At 45.7% G+C, this 17,144-nt stretch overlaps 6 protein-coding genes across 6 annotated transcripts; 3 read left to right on the top strand and 3 right to left on the bottom strand.

The window, feature by feature from the left end:
• Window positions 1-62: 62 nt before the first annotated feature.
• JR316_0002696 (uncharacterized protein) lies at window positions 63-1,057 on the bottom strand (the record flags this gene model as incomplete). Its single annotated transcript, XM_047888483.1, has 5 exons — window positions 63-347; window positions 402-542; window positions 596-724; window positions 774-854; window positions 905-1,057. 5 exons carry the CDS (start codon window positions 1,055-1,057, stop codon window positions 63-65), a joined length of 789 nt encoding a protein of 262 aa, XP_047753406.1.
• Window positions 1,058-1,627: 570 nt separating this feature from the next.
• JR316_0002695 (uncharacterized protein) lies at window positions 1,628-2,225 on the top strand (the record flags this gene model as incomplete). Its single annotated transcript, XM_047888482.1, has 3 exons — window positions 1,628-1,769; window positions 1,932-2,006; window positions 2,071-2,225. The coding sequence occupies 3 exons, from the start codon at window positions 1,628-1,630 to the stop codon at window positions 2,223-2,225; spliced, it is 372 nt and encodes a 123-aa protein (XP_047753405.1).
• A 1,030-nt stretch (window positions 2,226-3,255) lies between these two features.
• JR316_0002694 (uncharacterized protein) lies at window positions 3,256-5,267 on the top strand (the record flags this gene model as incomplete). Its single annotated transcript, XM_047888481.1, is given in 4 exon segments — window positions 3,256-3,286; window positions 3,301-4,291; window positions 4,351-4,655; window positions 4,708-5,267. The coding sequence occupies 4 exon segments, from the start codon at window positions 3,256-3,258 to the stop codon at window positions 5,265-5,267; spliced, it is 1,887 nt and encodes a 628-aa protein (XP_047753404.1).
• A 53-nt stretch (window positions 5,268-5,320) lies between these two features.
• JR316_0002693 (uncharacterized protein) lies at window positions 5,321-9,281 on the bottom strand (the record flags this gene model as incomplete). Its single annotated transcript, XM_047888480.1, has 10 exons — window positions 5,321-6,216; window positions 6,273-6,711; window positions 6,769-7,127; window positions 7,178-7,436; window positions 7,509-7,845; window positions 7,901-8,204; window positions 8,247-8,634; window positions 8,690-8,866; window positions 8,975-9,078; window positions 9,131-9,281. 10 exons carry the CDS (start codon window positions 9,279-9,281, stop codon window positions 5,321-5,323), a joined length of 3,414 nt encoding a protein of 1,137 aa, XP_047753403.1.
• A 1,427-nt stretch (window positions 9,282-10,708) lies between these two features.
• On the top strand, window positions 10,709-15,393 carry JR316_0002692 (uncharacterized protein; the record flags this gene model as incomplete). Its single annotated transcript, XM_047888479.1, has 11 exons — window positions 10,709-10,867; window positions 10,921-11,060; window positions 11,123-11,202; window positions 11,264-11,316; window positions 11,370-11,410; window positions 11,476-11,742; window positions 11,801-12,100; window positions 12,158-12,376; window positions 12,429-12,727; window positions 12,790-13,047; window positions 13,109-15,393. The coding sequence occupies 11 exons, from the start codon at window positions 10,709-10,711 to the stop codon at window positions 15,391-15,393; spliced, it is 4,101 nt and encodes a 1,366-aa protein (XP_047753402.1).
• A 663-nt stretch (window positions 15,394-16,056) lies between these two features.
• On the bottom strand, window positions 16,057-17,083 carry JR316_0002691 (CTD kinase subunit gamma; the record flags this gene model as incomplete). Its single annotated transcript, XM_047888478.1, has 4 exons — window positions 16,057-16,515; window positions 16,591-16,806; window positions 16,867-16,963; window positions 17,028-17,083. The coding sequence occupies 4 exons, from the start codon at window positions 17,081-17,083 to the stop codon at window positions 16,057-16,059; spliced, it is 828 nt and encodes a 275-aa protein (XP_047753401.1).
• Between the last annotated feature and the right edge of the window lie 61 nt (window positions 17,084-17,144).

The raw sequence follows: 17,144 nt of genomic DNA, 5'->3' as shown, positions 1-17,144 counted from the left end.
AATAAATCTATTCACAAGCTTAGCATAACTCATTGAGAATACAAGAGAAAACTCGGACTGTTTCAACTCAGCTGTATTATCTCCCAGCTCATCGTCAAGCCTCTTGAGCCATTGATCAACTTTGGACCAATAGTCTTCGCCATCAGCCACCCGACCGCGAGTTTTCCCAGCGGGAATGTTTGTTTTTTGCAATTTACGTTTTTGGTAGCAGAATGACCCGAATCGCTAGAGTTGTCGGTGCTTGGTGTTCCAAAATCCTGGTCATTGTTCTCCTCTTCTGAGTTGTTGTCATCCTTCTCAAGTTCAAAGGCCGAAAACATAGATGAATGGTCCCAGAAAAACCGCCACTTTACATTGCCACGTTAGTGAAACTTTTTGAATCAGAAATATTGAAGACACACCAATAACACATGTTTTGAGAGGTAAGCTGTATTGGAATTTGCACCAGACTCTGACGTAGGCAGACAATATTTCACAATGAGGCCCGCCGCAAATTCTTGCACAGAAGTAAACTTTGGGCCTGGAGTTATGCTTTGTATGATCTTTAATTTCACACATCAGTACACGGCATATGGTAAACCGGACAACCACACACCTCTTTTCGAAGCGTGTTTCTCTGAATTGTACAAACGGTTTGTATATGCGCCATCCATTTGGCCTCACGTCCCAGCCGATTCAGGATGTTGTCAAGGTAATTGTCTGCGGGCTTTTTTTTCATCTTTGCCTGCAAATGCATTTGTTTTAGACCGCCAATTAAAGTGAAAAGAACGCACCTCAACATCGATGTGAAGCGTCTTAAAGGACTGTCTAGAGGGCTTTAGAAGCTCTTTGATACAGGTTGATTTAATGGCCATCTAAAAGCTGGCTCAGACCACCGTGTTCATAAAGGCAAACAATGACTCACCTTTTGTGCATTTGATAACACAAAGTTCTCATCTTTTTGCAGCTCATAATCAGCCAAAAAACTGCTCAGCTGCCCGAGTCCTTGTAGATGTGTTTGCGTGGCAGTCAGTGCTTTATGCAGACGAACTTCGGCCCCAAACTGGCAGGCCAACATCATGATTCGACTTATCACTTCGGTCTAAGGAGGTTGCTCTTCAGGCACGGCTGTACAGATCTGCGGGTTTACGAGTTAGAAGCAGTTTGATGTAGGCGTTATGTAAAAAACAAGTTTACCTGATAAAGAAAAGTGAGATCTGCACTGTGGTTGCTTGTGAGGTTGAATCGGTGAACCAGGTTGTCAATAAACAGCTATGTACCAGTTGGGCGGTCCACGTCACGAGAAACAGGCTGTGATGCAAAAGCTGGGTCAATCGAAGAATGAGACATTGTGGATTCAGAATCAAGCAAACATCTCTTACCTTGCTTTTATACCCCAAGTTTGATTTGCCATGTTTGCCACAACAAACGAATCACATCGCGTTTGAGGTCAATCAACAATTCGCGTCGCGTTCGAGGTCAATCAACAATTCGCGTCGTGTCACATCAACAACAACAAACCTATGCGTCACATAAAAAGGAGGCGTCAAAGTTATTCCAAAGGTTTGCTCACCTTTTGTCTCACTCTCTCACTCCCTTAACCATCAGTCTGATATTTGTGTGGTTTCGTTATCTTGAACCGCTCAACATGTCTACCAACACTCTTGACAATTGTCTACCATCCCGCCTGCTGTCGCCTAAGACTCCATCGCCAAAAAAAAGTTTCAGGAAGCACAACCAAGATGAAGACGATGAGGCACCTAAAAAGTACCTGTCAACTCTGAATGCAGGTCAGTAAACAAACCTTGTTAAACCTCAGCATAACCTACCCTGACCTCCCACCCGTAGGGCTTGACGTTACTGATGGTCTGCCCAACTACAGTTTTTACGGCCTTGGTAAATAGAATCTTATCACGAATGCACTTGAACTTACACCATCCAAACTCAACTAGGTGATACCCCTGGATCAACGTGCCAAAGCGATCTCGAAGACCAGCCGGTTGTATCCAAAATGCCTGAAAAGAATGGTGCGTTTCATAAGTTGACAGTATTGCTGTGAAAGGTTGAGACCACTCACATCCACTTTATTAGACCATTCCTCCAAGGTTCCCCGCAACAAAACCACAATCAGCTTGAACAGGGCCTATCCACGTTCCCGACGCGATCTGGAGGCAGAGATTACTGTTTGGCGTGAAATAGCCATCGAGGCAACAAGAGAAGCTGTGGCCTATAAGAATCAGCTTTGAACGGCATGGTTGGACCTTGCCGCAGCACGCCAGGAGGCCCAGTCAACTAAAAAGGCGGTAAAAAACTTGGTTAGGTCTGTGAAGAATTCCAAACAACGCTCTGCATACCTGACGTTGGTGGTGGAGGGTCTAGAAGAGCAGTTGAGGACATATGTCAGACAGGAACACAACACAGCAATTATGCTGGTAGAAGAGAGGCATTGGAGCCAACAGCTGAAAGCAGCGTTGACGTCCCATGGCATTAACGTACCGGTTTACATTCCTCCTCAGCCTTTGCAGTCTGACAATCCCATTGCTATTGTTTAGACGGTTTGTGAAATAGAATCTGCAGCACTTTCAATACTATATTGTCAATTTGGCCTTACAAAAGGGATGCATGAAATATAACGCACCTGGGTAGTATTCCTGAGACCTGCATTACTCTGCGGTGTTTGTGTTTGTAGCGGACTGACGTATTACCAGGTGTTCTGAGGTCAAAGCAGTTGAAGTGTGTCGCGGGTGCAACGCGTCCACCTACGTCACCTGACCCCTATCACCTGACCCCTATCACCTGACCCCTGATCTGTTTAATGAGGTTCAACATTCCCCTCATTCGCGTTCGTATAAATACCCGTCCCACCGGTAAGCAAACGTTCGTATATCAGAAACGCGACAGGGCCCAGCTCTCGCGTTGGTTAGAGGCTTGCCAGGCGAGGGATCACCCCTGGACCGGGTCTGTCAAACTGCCAGCCAACGCAGGAGCTGGGGCGTGTCATGATTGCAAGAACCCTGCTCACCGTTGGTTTTTGCATGCACAGATGTCGGCCTGCCAATAGGCGCGCTATACGGTACGTCCTTGGAAACTTTTCTATGCATATACCAAGTTTTAAATCGGAAATCTGTTCAAGCAGACATGATCTGGGAGGGTGTATGCCCAGTGTCAGCCTGAGGTATGGGAGGATCCGTTGGCTTTTGACTTGATCTCTGCCTGGCGGGCAGCAGATGCAAGGGAGGACACAGACTTGTTAGATCTAGATCAAGGTGAGTCACCATGTTTGCCTACTCGTCATCTGCCCATTCACGTACTTGTCAATAGATGTCTTGATTCCATCGACCGACGATACGTCGACGCCATCCGTTCACAACATCTGGACGCCGTCGATCCACGATGCGTCAAAGAATCGGTCGACGGACGATACCTGGATGCAGTTTACGAACAATACGTCGACGCCGACGGCGTTGATCCACGACGTGTCGACCCCGTCAACCCGTGAATCGATGACGTCGATCCACGACGTGTCAACGCCGTCAACCCGCGAATCGACGACGTCAGCCCACAACGCATCGACCCCGTCAACCTGCGAGTCGATGCTGTCAGCCCACAACGCGTCGACCCTGTCAACCCGCGAGTCGATGCTGTCAGTCTATAACGCGTCGACCCCATCAACCCGCGAATCGACGACGTCAGCCCACGACGTGTCGATCCCGTCAACCCGTGAATCGACGACGTCAGCCCACAACGCGTCGACCCCGTCAACCCGCGAGTCGATGCTGTCAGTCCATAACGCGTCGACCCCGTCAACCCGCGAATCGACGACGTCAGCCCACGATGTGTCGATCCCGTCAACCCGCGAATCGACGACGTCAGCCCACAACGCGTCGACCCCGTCAACCCGCGAGTCGATGCTGTCAGCCCACGATGCGTTGACACCATCGGTTGACAATATGTTGACACCGCCGATTGTACCTTCGCAATCGTCGACCAAGCTTTCGCTTTCGTTACCTCAGCGAGACCCATCCGTGCAAACCGCCAGCCTGAAAAGGCCATACAATGGGCTTTCCAACAGTCATCGCAGCCGCAAGTATCAGCGGACGTTACAATACAATAAGCACGGACACACACCAAAACCCAGTCTTTTAAGCATGCTTCCCAGCTGCCAGCCAGAGGCTCTCAACGTCAAGCTTGACACTTTGCCTGCCACGCAAGGCGCCTATGGTGCTAAACCAACAAAACCCCACAAAAGTCACCTATATAGCTTGGATGCCATCAAGGCCCTTGGGTTCCGCATTATACCTTGGGATAGATGGTGAGTTACAACTCTTCTGATCTGTTCAGTTTGATGGAGTTAAAGCTAATGCACTATAGCACCCCCGTCCCGTTTGTTTCTGAAGACGGACGTATTTTTATGGTTCTGGCAGGCCGTCCTAAGGACCCTGCATACGAACGTGCCACGGAGGAAGCATTTGATCTACTGAGGGAGGCCGGACACACCACAGTGTTTACACACAAAGACTATTCAGAAAATCGTGGTCATTATCCCGCACTCAACATCGGCGTTACACACGGTGTAGGGACACACTCTCCACTCAACCGCGTCCAGCGCCATCCCAAAATCACTGCCAAGCTCTTGCAGTCGGAAAGCATTCAACAAATGGCCAGTTTTGCCAGCAGTAAGTGACTCCTATGCCTGTTTTGTGAACCTGTTTTTAAACACATCCACAGGTGCATTTGCTACATGGAGCCCTAAAGTGTACAACCACTATAAGTTGTACATGGATAAGATATTCGCCAATGACTCCACGCTAGTCCGACTGTTTCGCCGCAGCATATTTCCGGCGGCCACCTTCAACCTAGGGTCTGTGGTTTGCACCATCCCGCATTTTGATATCAAAAACTGTCCATATGGCTGGTGCGCCATCCAGTCTTTAGGGAAATTCAATGCCAAAAAGGGTGGTCACTTTGTGGTGTGGGGCCTGAAAGTGGCCATTGAGTTCCCTGCAGGATCTACCATCCTTATGCTGTCCGCCGTCCTAGAACATTCAAACACCAGCATTGAACACGGAGAGGAGCGTGCTTCCTTTACTCAGTATGCTTCAGGTGGCCTGTTTAGATGGGTTGATTATGGCTACCGCACCGAGAAGGAGTTAAAACGTACAAACCCCAAGCTTTATCAAGAGCAAATGGAGCTTAGGCCAACACGATGGAAGAGGGGGTTGGGCATGTTGTGCACCTTACAAGATCTTATTTCAAAAGCTGCGTTTGAGGTCTCTGGACAAGTTTGATCTGCTATTCTTCTTGTAGAATTCTAGTAAATAAATACAGTATGGTTTTACTTCTATCGAAAGTCCAATGTTATTTGACCTGGATATACCACAGATGCTTGCCTGCTACGTCGAGGTGAACTAACACCTCCAGAAGATGTTCCTGCTGAAGCATGTTGAGGCAAACTGACACCCCCAGAAGGTGTGGCTGCTAGAGTAGGGGTGCCCAAGGGGCTCTGGGCATGTTGTCTCAAGGCGGCTGTTGGTGTTTTGGTTGGTTTGGAAGTACTTGATTGGGAGGCTTCTCCTACCTTCCGTTGAACAATGGCTTGAGCCACACTTCTTTGAATTATAGCATCTTCGTTTAACGGGGCAGAGTGGAGGTGAAAACTTTGGAGATGAGCAGCATCGCGCATTTGACACATATTGAGGAGGAGCATATCATCCAATGAGTTTTGATGCAGTATTGTTGCCTTAGTCTGATCAGTTTGTATTTGCTCTTGATAGATGTATTGTAGCCCATTTGCCTGGCATCCATGACGTTGACAGTCATGTTGAGTATTTACGGTGCAAAGAAGGCAACTCCACGGAATGAAGGACCATTCCTGCTGAAGAATCAGACGGAGCATAAAAACTGGCTGCAGTTGTCCAGCAGGCAATATGTGCGACGGCGGTTGGTGTAAAGCTGTTTGAATAAGAATACCATCGGGCCGGTTTTGAAGATGGTTTGGAGAGCCAACCTGCTGCAAGATCTCTCGAACACACCCTATCAGAGGCGGCTGGGATGGATGAATTTGGGCAATGACAAACTGTCCTATGGTGCATAGATCCTCGTTTCTCAGATAGACCTGGGAATTGGTTACATACAGTTGTTGGCTGGCTGCAGTATTGAGCACAATGTTGGGAAGCTTTTGGCCACATAATGTGCGATGAAATGGTTGAGGATCTGTGCCATTAGATTTGCATGAACCTAGGCCATTGCATTAGACCGCTCACTAGTAGTATAGATTTGTAAATATAACTTACCAGCCTTACTGGCAGCAGGTTTCTGCAGTCCCAAATAGCTAGCTGGTGTTGAGTCTGGAGCATCAATAAGGTGAAGACCTCCAGGTCCAGCAGTGCGCCACTCTGAATTAGCCACATTTGTTGGATCCTTTTTCCAAGACTGATAAAGCTCTTGTGGAAGAAAAAAACCACCACTAAGAAGATGGCGAATCCGATTGCCTTGCGCAAAGCCACGGGCAATATCATGTGAAGGTGCTTGGTGATTACTGTGAATGCTTTTTGCACGGATAATAGCATTGAATGACTCAAACGATTCCGTGGCAAACAATATTGCTGGCCCAAACCGACGGACATGTTCTGGAAGATGAAGAATAATGTGAAATTTGGTTTTGTTAAACCACGCGCAGGTCCATGTTGCCGTTTTCAACAAAAAGTATTTGATGTCGGCCTCTAATCTGGGCTAAAACATGATTTAATTTAATAAAACAATTTAAAGAAAGACACAATGAAGACGCACCAGGTACTCATCAATGTTAGAGATTGCTGGCTGCCAAATAACTGGAACTAACGTAGATAGGGACACCCATGCATCATAAACCTCCTGAGAAACCATGTTGTAGATGACAAATGGCGCTACTTGAGCAATAATTCGGAAATCGCGACCAGTTAGTGACCCGGCATAGTTCACTAGTGTGGAGCCATTTAATGTGGGTATACCTAGACCTGCCACACTGAGGCTGTTTAAACGAATAATCAAAGTTTGCTTTTTAGCAGGAGTAACCTGATTTTGAACTAGGTCTCTCCAAAAATATTTAACGAAACCCAGCAATACAACATGCAGAATTTTGACGGGAGTGTCCTGATGAGGATCCAAGCCTGGAATATAGATTTAGCTAGTAAATTAAAGCAAAATATTTCAATCGCACCAAGTTTCCATACGGGACTTTTGATGTCTCCAGGAAGCTTATCGACAGCCGCTTTAAGAGCTTTTTCCTTTGCCTGAGTAGAAACTTTTCCCTTATAAGATTTGAAAAGCTTTTCAATAAAGAAGTCCTGGAAAACATCCTTGATGCCAGTTTCCGTTTTTGCAGCTCTAAGTTTTGATTTTGTGCCAATCATCTTAGCTTGCTCCAAAAAAGAGTCAAGAGTAGCCATAGTCTCTTTCTTGCGACGCGGTTTGCCAATCTTAGAATCAAAGGTGATTAAAATATAAATTGTTATAAAACAACTTTTACGCACCTTTATAAAATCACTAACCCTTCGAAGCATTGACTCCATAGACTCCTTGTACCTCCGCCGTTTGTGAGAAGGCCGTGTGAAGGTATCTTCAGAATCAACATCACTATGGATTGAAAGGGTAGGAAAGTTGGGTCGAGCACAACTGTCATGTGGAAGATTTTTGTGTGGGCATTCTTGACTGTCAACTCCTTTGGCCCAGCAAATCTGGCAAAAATATTTCCCTTGCATTCCAATATGACAAGCAAACTCGCTATGCATAGGGTTGTCACCCAGAAGTGCAAATACAGGTGGAAAAATCATAACGGCCTCTTTGTGTATACAGTCCCATACCCAAATACCATGTTTTTGAGCCAATCTAAAGTTAAAATGATTAGAATATGTGCAGCAAATATAAGATAGTGACAACTTACTGAAGTTGATCAACCACACCATCAAGCATTTCTAGAGGTGGCGCAATATCTGAAGTGCATAGAAAATGGATATTGTATTCTTGTGAACTCTTTTTGCGAGGAAGACCAGCTAGAATAAATAGGTAGCTGTTGTGCTTATTCCACTTCTTGGACTGGTTTCCCGACGTATCGTCACAGTACATCCATAGCGGCAGAGAATAGACTCGGTATCCCTTTGCTAATACACGCCAACGATTGCCAATAGTAGGATCTGTACGTGTCCATTTCGACAGCCCAGGCCCCGAATGGATCGCACACCTGTTTACTTATAAGAAATTGAATAAAATATATAAAATATAGTCCATACCAAATATTCGTGAAGGGTGTGACAAGTTATACAACAAGTGATCCTTTGACAACTGAATAAAATTCTTTAGCAATTGGCTTTGCGTGATTTTGATTTCGCGATCTTCGGACACAACCCAACCACTAGGAGTATCTTCCATAAGCCAGGCTTTGGCATAAAATACACCTTCTCGGAGAAACCATTGAATAGGAATGCAGCAACGTCCATCAATCAGCATAGTTGGTTCAAAGATGAAAAAATCATTATTATTGAGCCGTATCATTGGAGTACCATCCTCAGGATTGATTTCACGCAGCCAACCCGAAGCTTGATAGGTTTCGCTAATCGATTTGCCCGTATCTTCAGGATAGAAGTAAAGGAACGGTCGGACTTGAGGATTAGACATTTCCTATTCAGATTGGTTAGAAATCAAAAGTATTCATTTGTAACATATAGATTCATACCTGGGCAAGAATTTGAGACAGAGAATTTACAAAGTATACATTGCCCAGCTTGCCCTTGTACTCCTTCGTCTCAATTCCACACAAATTCTGCAATGCCTTGTTAATGCCTTGCATAGCCTTAACGCTAGGCACATCGTTGACGCCATTGATACGCAGTAGCCAGAGAAATAAATCCAGCTGACGACGTGAAAATAGTGATCGTGGAAGGTGCATCAAAACATCAAGAGAACAAGTCTGATTTATTGATTGAGCAGAAAATCTAACCGATGGCAGGCAAAGACTCACAATTTTATCAATCCACAGATACCATTTTCGAGCTTCAGCCGGGTCGGTGTGAATACCGCGCATACGTTTTCGGGGCAAAGATTCATTATCAACTTGTTCAGTGTCTGATTAAAAGTTAAGGACTCAAACAATATGCGCTATTTAGACGTTACACACCTGAATTGGCTTGCTCATTGCTACTCTCAGAAAGCGGAGGACTGCCACCACCATCATCAGATCCATCACTCTCGTTATTAGAATTTAGAAAATCCAGAGTAGCTTGACATATTTGGGCAGACGCAAAGTCGATGGGAGATGGATCCGACATAATTTCATCATCGTTGAATAGATTCCAGTCAATCCTGGTGAGTGGAGAGACCGTCGACAAAGTGGTTGAAGAAGGTGCAGCCGAGACCCTAGAAAGGCGAGGGTCATTGGCAGGATACAAAGGCTGGTGTGGTTGACGAGATGCAGACACAAGAATTGCACGTAAGGCGTCCTCTAACAAAAGGGACTTGTTAACCGGTGGCAACGAGGTTTGTGAAGAAGCAGAGGATTTCTCTTTGGTATGAAATGCCTGCAGAGCTGTTTGGTGTTTTGTGGTGTTGAAGTGCTCATTGAGGTGGTGTTTTTGGCGACCTTTTGTATCTTGACAGACCCGGCAATAATAGAGTGTTTGACCGTGTACAACTTGTCGTTGAACGACTATTCTTAATTCAGCCGAGTAGTAAGGTGGACCGAGAGTGATGTCACTAACCAGCAGGGTCAATGCCGAAGACCATTATTAGGCTGCCGTCAAATTAGCTGCCACAAAAAAAAAGAATCAGAACACGACTGTGGTAAGGAAGTGGATTTGAAGCTATAAAACAGAGACTCATTGACGCACTGGTTATTTTGTGATTTTTAACGCGGCTAAACACATCGCCGACGGATGCTAATTTTCAGTATTAAATTTGGTTTTATTTTGTAAATCTAAACGTATTTATTTGTAACTCCGATCGACGCCAAAAAAACAGTGGCGAAGGTCCCGCCGTGTAGACGGCCACCGCCAAGCCACCGCTGTGGGCCTCGGTTGAATTTGTCCATGTTTGCCATTTTGATTTCAGTCACAGCCCGGTCTTCTTGTCCATACACAATTACGTCTGCACTCGAACGAGAGAACTGGGATAGACCACGTTTAACAAGGGTTTAACTACCTTGCCGATTTTGGTGTCGCCATTCTTGCATTACGTTAGTAACCACAGGGCCCAAGTAACTTGTTGTTTTCGTTGTGTTTGTAATATGCTTCTTTTGCCTGATCACCATAAATTAAATGCAGCCATGGATTTTATCGCCCAACATGCCGCACTTGAAAAGTGAGGATATCGGACAGTAGCTGCTCCACGCAAGTGTTGTGGTTAGTGCATATTTTCAGTTTTAGGCGCTGCTCCGTCATCTAAGAAACTTATTCATACAGTTAAGATTTAGATGTGGGCAGTAACTAATAAGCTCCGGATCCGTCGTATGTCGATATACTCAAATTATCAAAGAGGTGTGTTTGCAACGTTTTACCTATGTGTTCTATTCTCGTACCAACATACCATCCTCTATCGAGTTAGATACCATTCGCCTCATGTCTAAACGTTATGGCGCGTGGTGAAGTGACTGTACAACACTTCATGGTATATTTCGAACACTTATCATCTTTTTCCACTACTTAGTTGGTGAAAAAGGAACTCCATATTCGCGACTTTCTTTCTGCGGCCCTCCGACAGGATGGAAAAGAGCAAACTGCAAAAAGCTGAAGGCCCGACTTTGATTTCGCCCAGAAGCTTACAGACCTCATCTTGTTCTTGTAAACGCCTTGAAAATGGAGAATTTGGTAGAAATCTGGTCGTATGTGTCGATGGAACGGCCAATAAATTTGGCATGCAGGTACGATTAATCGACTTCCGCCCCCTGTTGACACACTGACCAGGACCTAACAGAATACAAATGTGGTGGAACTTTACAGCCGGCTTGTGAAAGATGACACCCAACTCACCTACTACAACAGTGGGATAGGGACCCACGCTGGCAAAGCAAAGCCCTCGTTCCTAACACAAGCTTTCGAAATGGCTATTGGAAGGTAATGCAATAAACAACATCACTACCAGTACGATATCTCATCTACAACTATCACAAACCTAGGAATATCGAGAACAATGTGCTCGACGCATATGAATGGCTTTCAGAGAATTATAAAGCAGGAGATAGGATCTATCTATTCGGTGGGCAGCTTTTTGCCAATATGTGCCAGACACAGCTAACATTGCTGTCACCCCTTTATAGGATTTTCTCGCGGCGCTTACCAAGTTCGAATCATTGCAGGAATGATTGAAAAGGTACGACTATCAATTCAAAATAGTGTGATATTCAGAATTAAACAACATCGTAGGTCGGGCTTCTCCACAAAGGCAACAAACAACAAATCCCTTTGTGAGTAGACGGTTTGTCTCCGTTTCGTTAATTTGAATCTGAGCCACGGGATGGGAACTATCCAGTGCTTACGATCTTTACATCAAACTCAAAGCAAATCAAAAACGACAAGAGCCTGCTGCTACAACAGGGACCGAAGGATCCGGCACAAACCAAGTCTTTCATCGGATGGCCACTTCACTTTCTAACTCTGTTCCTCGGGCGGTAGCTACAGCAACTAGACATAAACCCACCAAAACATTACGTGCCATCGAGGACTCAGAGACTGTATGCCGGTCCTTTAAAAGGACGTTATCGCATACCGGGGTCAAAGTTCATTTTGTTGGCTGCTGGTAAGCGTTTCAAACATGTCATGCAAAGTGTCACGCTCAACTTGGTTTGTTAACCAAGGGACACAGTGTCTTCGGTTGGTGTCGTACGCAGGGAAAGTTTACCGGAAACAACGACCGGAATGGCGCATGTCTGCGTATTTCGGCATGCTTTGGCTCTTGACGAGTTGAGAGTCAAATTTCTACCCGAGTACGTTAACGGCGGCGAGGGTCCTCAGCACGGACATACATCAGTGGAAGCGCCTATTTCGAAGCATGAAAATGGGACCAAACCCGATGTCGCTGCCGAACCTGAGCACAAACCCAAAACAACGAGGGGAAATGTAAAGGAAGTGTGGTTCGCAGGATGTCATTCTGACGTGTAAATAATGTTTTCTCGATTGTTCAGTCAAATCTCCTTCTCACAATATTTTTGCAGTGGAGGTGGGAACATTGAAAATTTAGACGCCAACAAATTTGGCCCTGCTCTTCGATGGATGACCTATGAAAGTATTACCTGGGGTCTTCGCACGACACCATTTGATCAATCGTGGCAACCACTGTATCCTCAGTCCTCCATGACTGGGTTGTGGAAAATTGCCGAGTATATTCCATTTAAGCGCCTTTCGTATACTGGTCCGAATGATGTGACAAGAAGGTTATTAAACCCTAATACCTGTTTTTTACAGACAAACTGATATGTTCTACAGTCTTCACAAACAAGCGCCGCGGCGCATCATGCCTGGCCAGTTGATTCACGAATCAGTACGCGATTCATATACCGGTTCAATGAACAAACCCTTGGCATGTTTTCGAAATGGGTCTGGTCGAAGCTGGGACCACTGGGACGGTTTACACAATATCATTGAGAATGATCCATACATCCAACCCAGCACTGTTCTTGATCGAATTCAAAAGACAACTGCTGGGCATCAAATAACGTCTGACACAAGGGAGCAACTCGGACTAGAGGCGGATTACGATGTTCTGTATACCGCATCATTGCAAGGTAAAATATTGTGTTCCCTCAATATCACAAATGGCATGTTTTTGATGATACTTGCATTCTAGACATTGGACTACGCGTCATTCGTGAACGACAAGATGCGGAAACCATTCTAGCCTCAGCCTTGGTTCACGAGATCGGGACCTTTGACAGAACATCTGAACGAATCCCTAAACATATTTCAACCATCGCAAAAACCTTGGACAGATGCTTTAGTTTATTCCCAAGAAAGCCAATAGAAGTAGCTGCCGACGCTCAAGCAGTCTTTGAGAAGTTGTTCGAAAACAATCCTGATGCATGTCTCAAATTTTTATACCACTTTGGTAAGATAACATTACCATGCTATATTTCATGCGGATACATTGATCATTAACTCTATTATAGCTAACTCGGAAAGACGTCAAAATATCGCAAACGCCGAGATCAAGAGGCACATGGAGGCTTTGCAGAGATCTGCTGAGTCAAGCTTTTCGAGTGGCCGTATCCATTCCATCAAGGCGCTAGCACTAGCGTTCCTCAACTTGTTGATGGCAACACCATCGGACGATGGAACGTCGTACTCATACCCTGGATGGATGGATGGGACCTACATCAAATTGATTTCATTTCATGAATTATCTAATGAGCACAGGGTCAATGTTCTTCTTGAACTCCTAAGCCTTTTCGTTGCAGGTATGCGAGACAAACAACGAGGACACCTAGAAATACGGCTTGCACTGTTGAAAGAAATCGACCGATATACATATCCAATTGATGATGGGCCCTCAATGAACATACCAGAAGACGCCCCTCGTTACCTGGAATTACTGTATGATCATGCATATGAGCTGCAAACAAGGTTTTCCAACAGAGGGGGAAATATGGACGATCTAAACCAAGCCATCTCATTCTACAAGCACTACGACTACCTTGAACGACACCCGGAGGATTTCGTTTTACATAACTTTGCCTGTGCACTCTCAGCTCGCTTTCAAAATGCAGGCAAACAATCCGACATCGAGGAATCCATTGCTTTGCACAGGCGAGCTCTGGAGCTTCGTCCTCCGCCTCATCCCATTCACCCTTTTTTGCTAAGCAACCTGGCCATTTCACTCATGACTCGCTTCGATTACGGAGGCAACCAATCCGACCTTGATGAATGCATTGCGTTACACAGACAAACACTGGAGCTTCGACCTTCCCCTCATCCAGACAGGTCTTCGACTCTAACTCACTTAACAAATGCACTTTTGGCTCGTTTTGAAGAGGAAGGAAAATGGTCTGATATCGAGGAATCCATTATTCTGAGCAAGCAAGCTCTGGAGGTTGGACCAATGTCCCATCCAGACCGGCCATGGTTGTTAAACAACCTGGCTAACGCGTTTTCCGCTCGTTTCAGAAATGGAGGCCAGCAATCCGACATTGAAGAATCCATAGCGTCACTCAGGCAAGCTCTGGCGCTCCAACCTCGATTTCATCCAGACCGACCTGTGTCGCTATGCAACCTTGCTAATGCACTATCCGTTCGCTTTGAACATGGAGACAAACAATCTGACCTCCAGGAATCCATTGCTTTGCTCAGGCAAGCACTGGAGCTTCAACCTCCGCATCACACAGACCGGCCGTTGTTAGTAAGCAACTTGGCCGACTCACTCTCTGTTCGTTTTGAAAATGGAGGCGATGAATCTGACATTGAAGAATCCATTGCTTTGCTCAGGCAAGCACTGGAGCTTCAACCCCTGTCTCGTCCAAACCGGTCTTTGTTGCTAAGCAGCCTGGCCAACTCACTCTCTGTTCGTTTTGACAATGGAGGCGATGAATCTGACATTGAAGAATCCATTGCTTTGGTAAGGCAAGCACTGGAGCTTCAACCTCTGTCTCATCCAAACCGGCCTCCGTTACTAAGCAGACTGGCCAATACACTCGCCGCACGCTTTGAAAATGGAGGCGATGAATCTGATATTCAAGAATCCATTGCTTTGCACAGGCAAGCCCTGGAGCTACAACCTCCCCTTCATCTGGACCGGCCTTCGTCGCTGAATGACCTGGCTTATGCATTGTTCACTCGCTTCGAAAATGGAGGACAAAAATCTGACATCGACGAATCAATTTCTATCAGCCGAAACGTACTGGAGCTTCAATCTTCAAGCCATCCGAATCGACACTACACAGTCGACGCTTTGGCATATTTTCTCATTCACCGATTCGAACAATATAATGACCAGAATGATATCCAGGAGTCTGTCCTTCTACTTACTGAAGCGTTAGATCTTCAAATCCCCAACCATTCTGCCTGGGCGGGGATACTTACTTGTCTGGCGCATGCTCTGCAATGTCGTTTTGAACGCGTAGGTGGCGAGCAAGCCGATATTGACCAATCAATCATCCTTCACGAGCAAGCTGTTGAGCTTAAATCTCCCAATAAATCCTCAAGAAACCAAAGTTTTGCAAATGCGCTACGTATTCGATTTGAGCATGGAGGCGAGCCTAGTGACATTGACAAATCTATCCGTCTCTTCAAAGAAGCCTTAGAATCTAAACCTGCACCTCATCGTCGTCGACCTGGGATTCTCGACGAATTGGCCAAAGCATTTGAAGCCAGGTACAAAAAAGACGGCCAACAAAGCGATCTTGACGAGGCAAAGGCTCTTCGCGAGGAAGCTCAAACGCTTCGGGATTCTTACCGTTAATGATATCCAGGTACGGAGCTCTCGCAGTCCGTCTACTCTGTTTTCCTGCTCTAATTGCAACTTGTTCTTTCAGTATCTGTTTGTGACTTCCCGTCAGCACTATGCACCTTTATGATATTTTCAGAGCTCTCGTTAGCTTTACCTGGCGTTTTTCTTCTCGTTCTGCTTTCTGTAGTGCTATGTTGTTATGTTCATGTTCATCTCTGCTTCGTCCTCAGGTTATTCGCTCCGCTTTGCTTGTATGTTGTGCTATAGTTGATCTCCTTTACCATCCATTGTATTTTATATGCAGACTTTGTGATTTAAATAGTTGTCAATTATGTTGTTGAATTGTTAATGTGATTTTGACCATACATGCGTTCTGCTTGTTCAAAGACTAACCCTGAGCGCAAAAAGGCAACTGGCCAAAAATGCGTTCCCAGTGAACTTACATTTTCGAGGGCTCAGAACCAGGAGTTGAGCATTGAAGCCCGAGGTCGAGGGACAAAAGATTGAAGAAATGATAGAAACAATCCCATGCCCAAGCTGTGGCCTCTGTAGGGAGAAATGCAACCTTCACTCTCTAGTTTTTATGCGGTGCTTGTAACATTATCTTTTCTGTAATGAAATAATAGTACAATGGGTAAAGGAGAACCGTACACTGGGTATGTATGACAAAGGGGGTTAGACTTTCACCCCTCGACGACTAAGAAAACTGATTTTATTGTCTTCTTTACTACTTGACCCGAATGCGAGTTGATCCTCCTCTGCAATGGCATCCTCGTCATCTTCGTTCCAGTCACTTGTCGTCTCCCACTCGTTTTCAAACTCAATATCAATCGGAACCTCCTCTGGCCCATCCGTGAGGGGATAGAACGAGGCCAGCTGTGGAGGCTGAAAAGAGGGGTTTCGTGATATTGGCTGGACCCATCGTCGCTCCCGCAGTCGTTTATGGCGTTCGCGGTCCTGCTCAATGCGCTTGTTGACTTCATTCCGGGACAGGGTTTGCTGAGGGGACAATGGACGTTTTAACGATTCGGCTGTGCTTGACGAGGCGATTTTTGGGCGGGAATCCAGCGACGAAAAAACGTCATCGATCTTTTGGGGATCGATGTAGCGTTTGCTGCGCCAGTTTTCGAGGATCTTCGAATGCGAAAAAAATATGAGGGGGAGCAAGGAATGGTAGGGTTGAAAAAACCTAAGCAGGTCTCAGCGTACCTGTTTTGTGCTGACGAGGTTTGGGAGGCCTTGTCTTCCCTCTGGGACGATGGAATCAATGATTCGGTTGAGATCCCGGGTCACCAATTCGACGTATAGGCCGTTCGCGCTTGCGGCTCGCGAGCTTTCGGATTTCGAATGGGACTTGACCATAAGGCATGTCTCGCAGAGCGAGTCGAGGAAATAGAGGATGTTTATTCGGGAGTTGATAGACCCCTTTTTTCGACGCCATATCAGTTTCAGAGCGGTTGAAGAGGTGGCGGTGGGGGCTCTCACCTTTTGGGTTTCTTCAATAATGCAGTCCCAGATGTCGTCTTTGCACTCGAAGTTTTTGATCGCATAGCTGACGACCTTTTGTATCGACTGCTGTGAGCTGTCCTTGGTGGGAAAACTTGAGGTTTAGCAACCGTACAGGCAAAACTAGAAGAGATACTGACGCATTTAGTCGACGAAGAAATTGTATAAACTGCATCCTTACTTCAAAAGGATCCATGCTGGCTTGAGGTTTCGAAACCAGACAAAGTATGAGTAATTAAAAGACTATGTATATCTTG

This window comes from Psilocybe cubensis, chromosome 2 (assembly GCF_017499595.1).
Source record: "Psilocybe cubensis strain MGC-MH-2018 chromosome 2, whole genome shotgun sequence".
In the NCBI taxonomy this organism is placed as follows: Eukaryota; Fungi; Basidiomycota; class Agaricomycetes; order Agaricales; family Agrocybaceae; genus Psilocybe; species Psilocybe cubensis.
The sequence above is the reverse complement of the archived record's forward strand: the minus strand, read 5'-3'. Positions and strand labels throughout refer to the sequence as shown.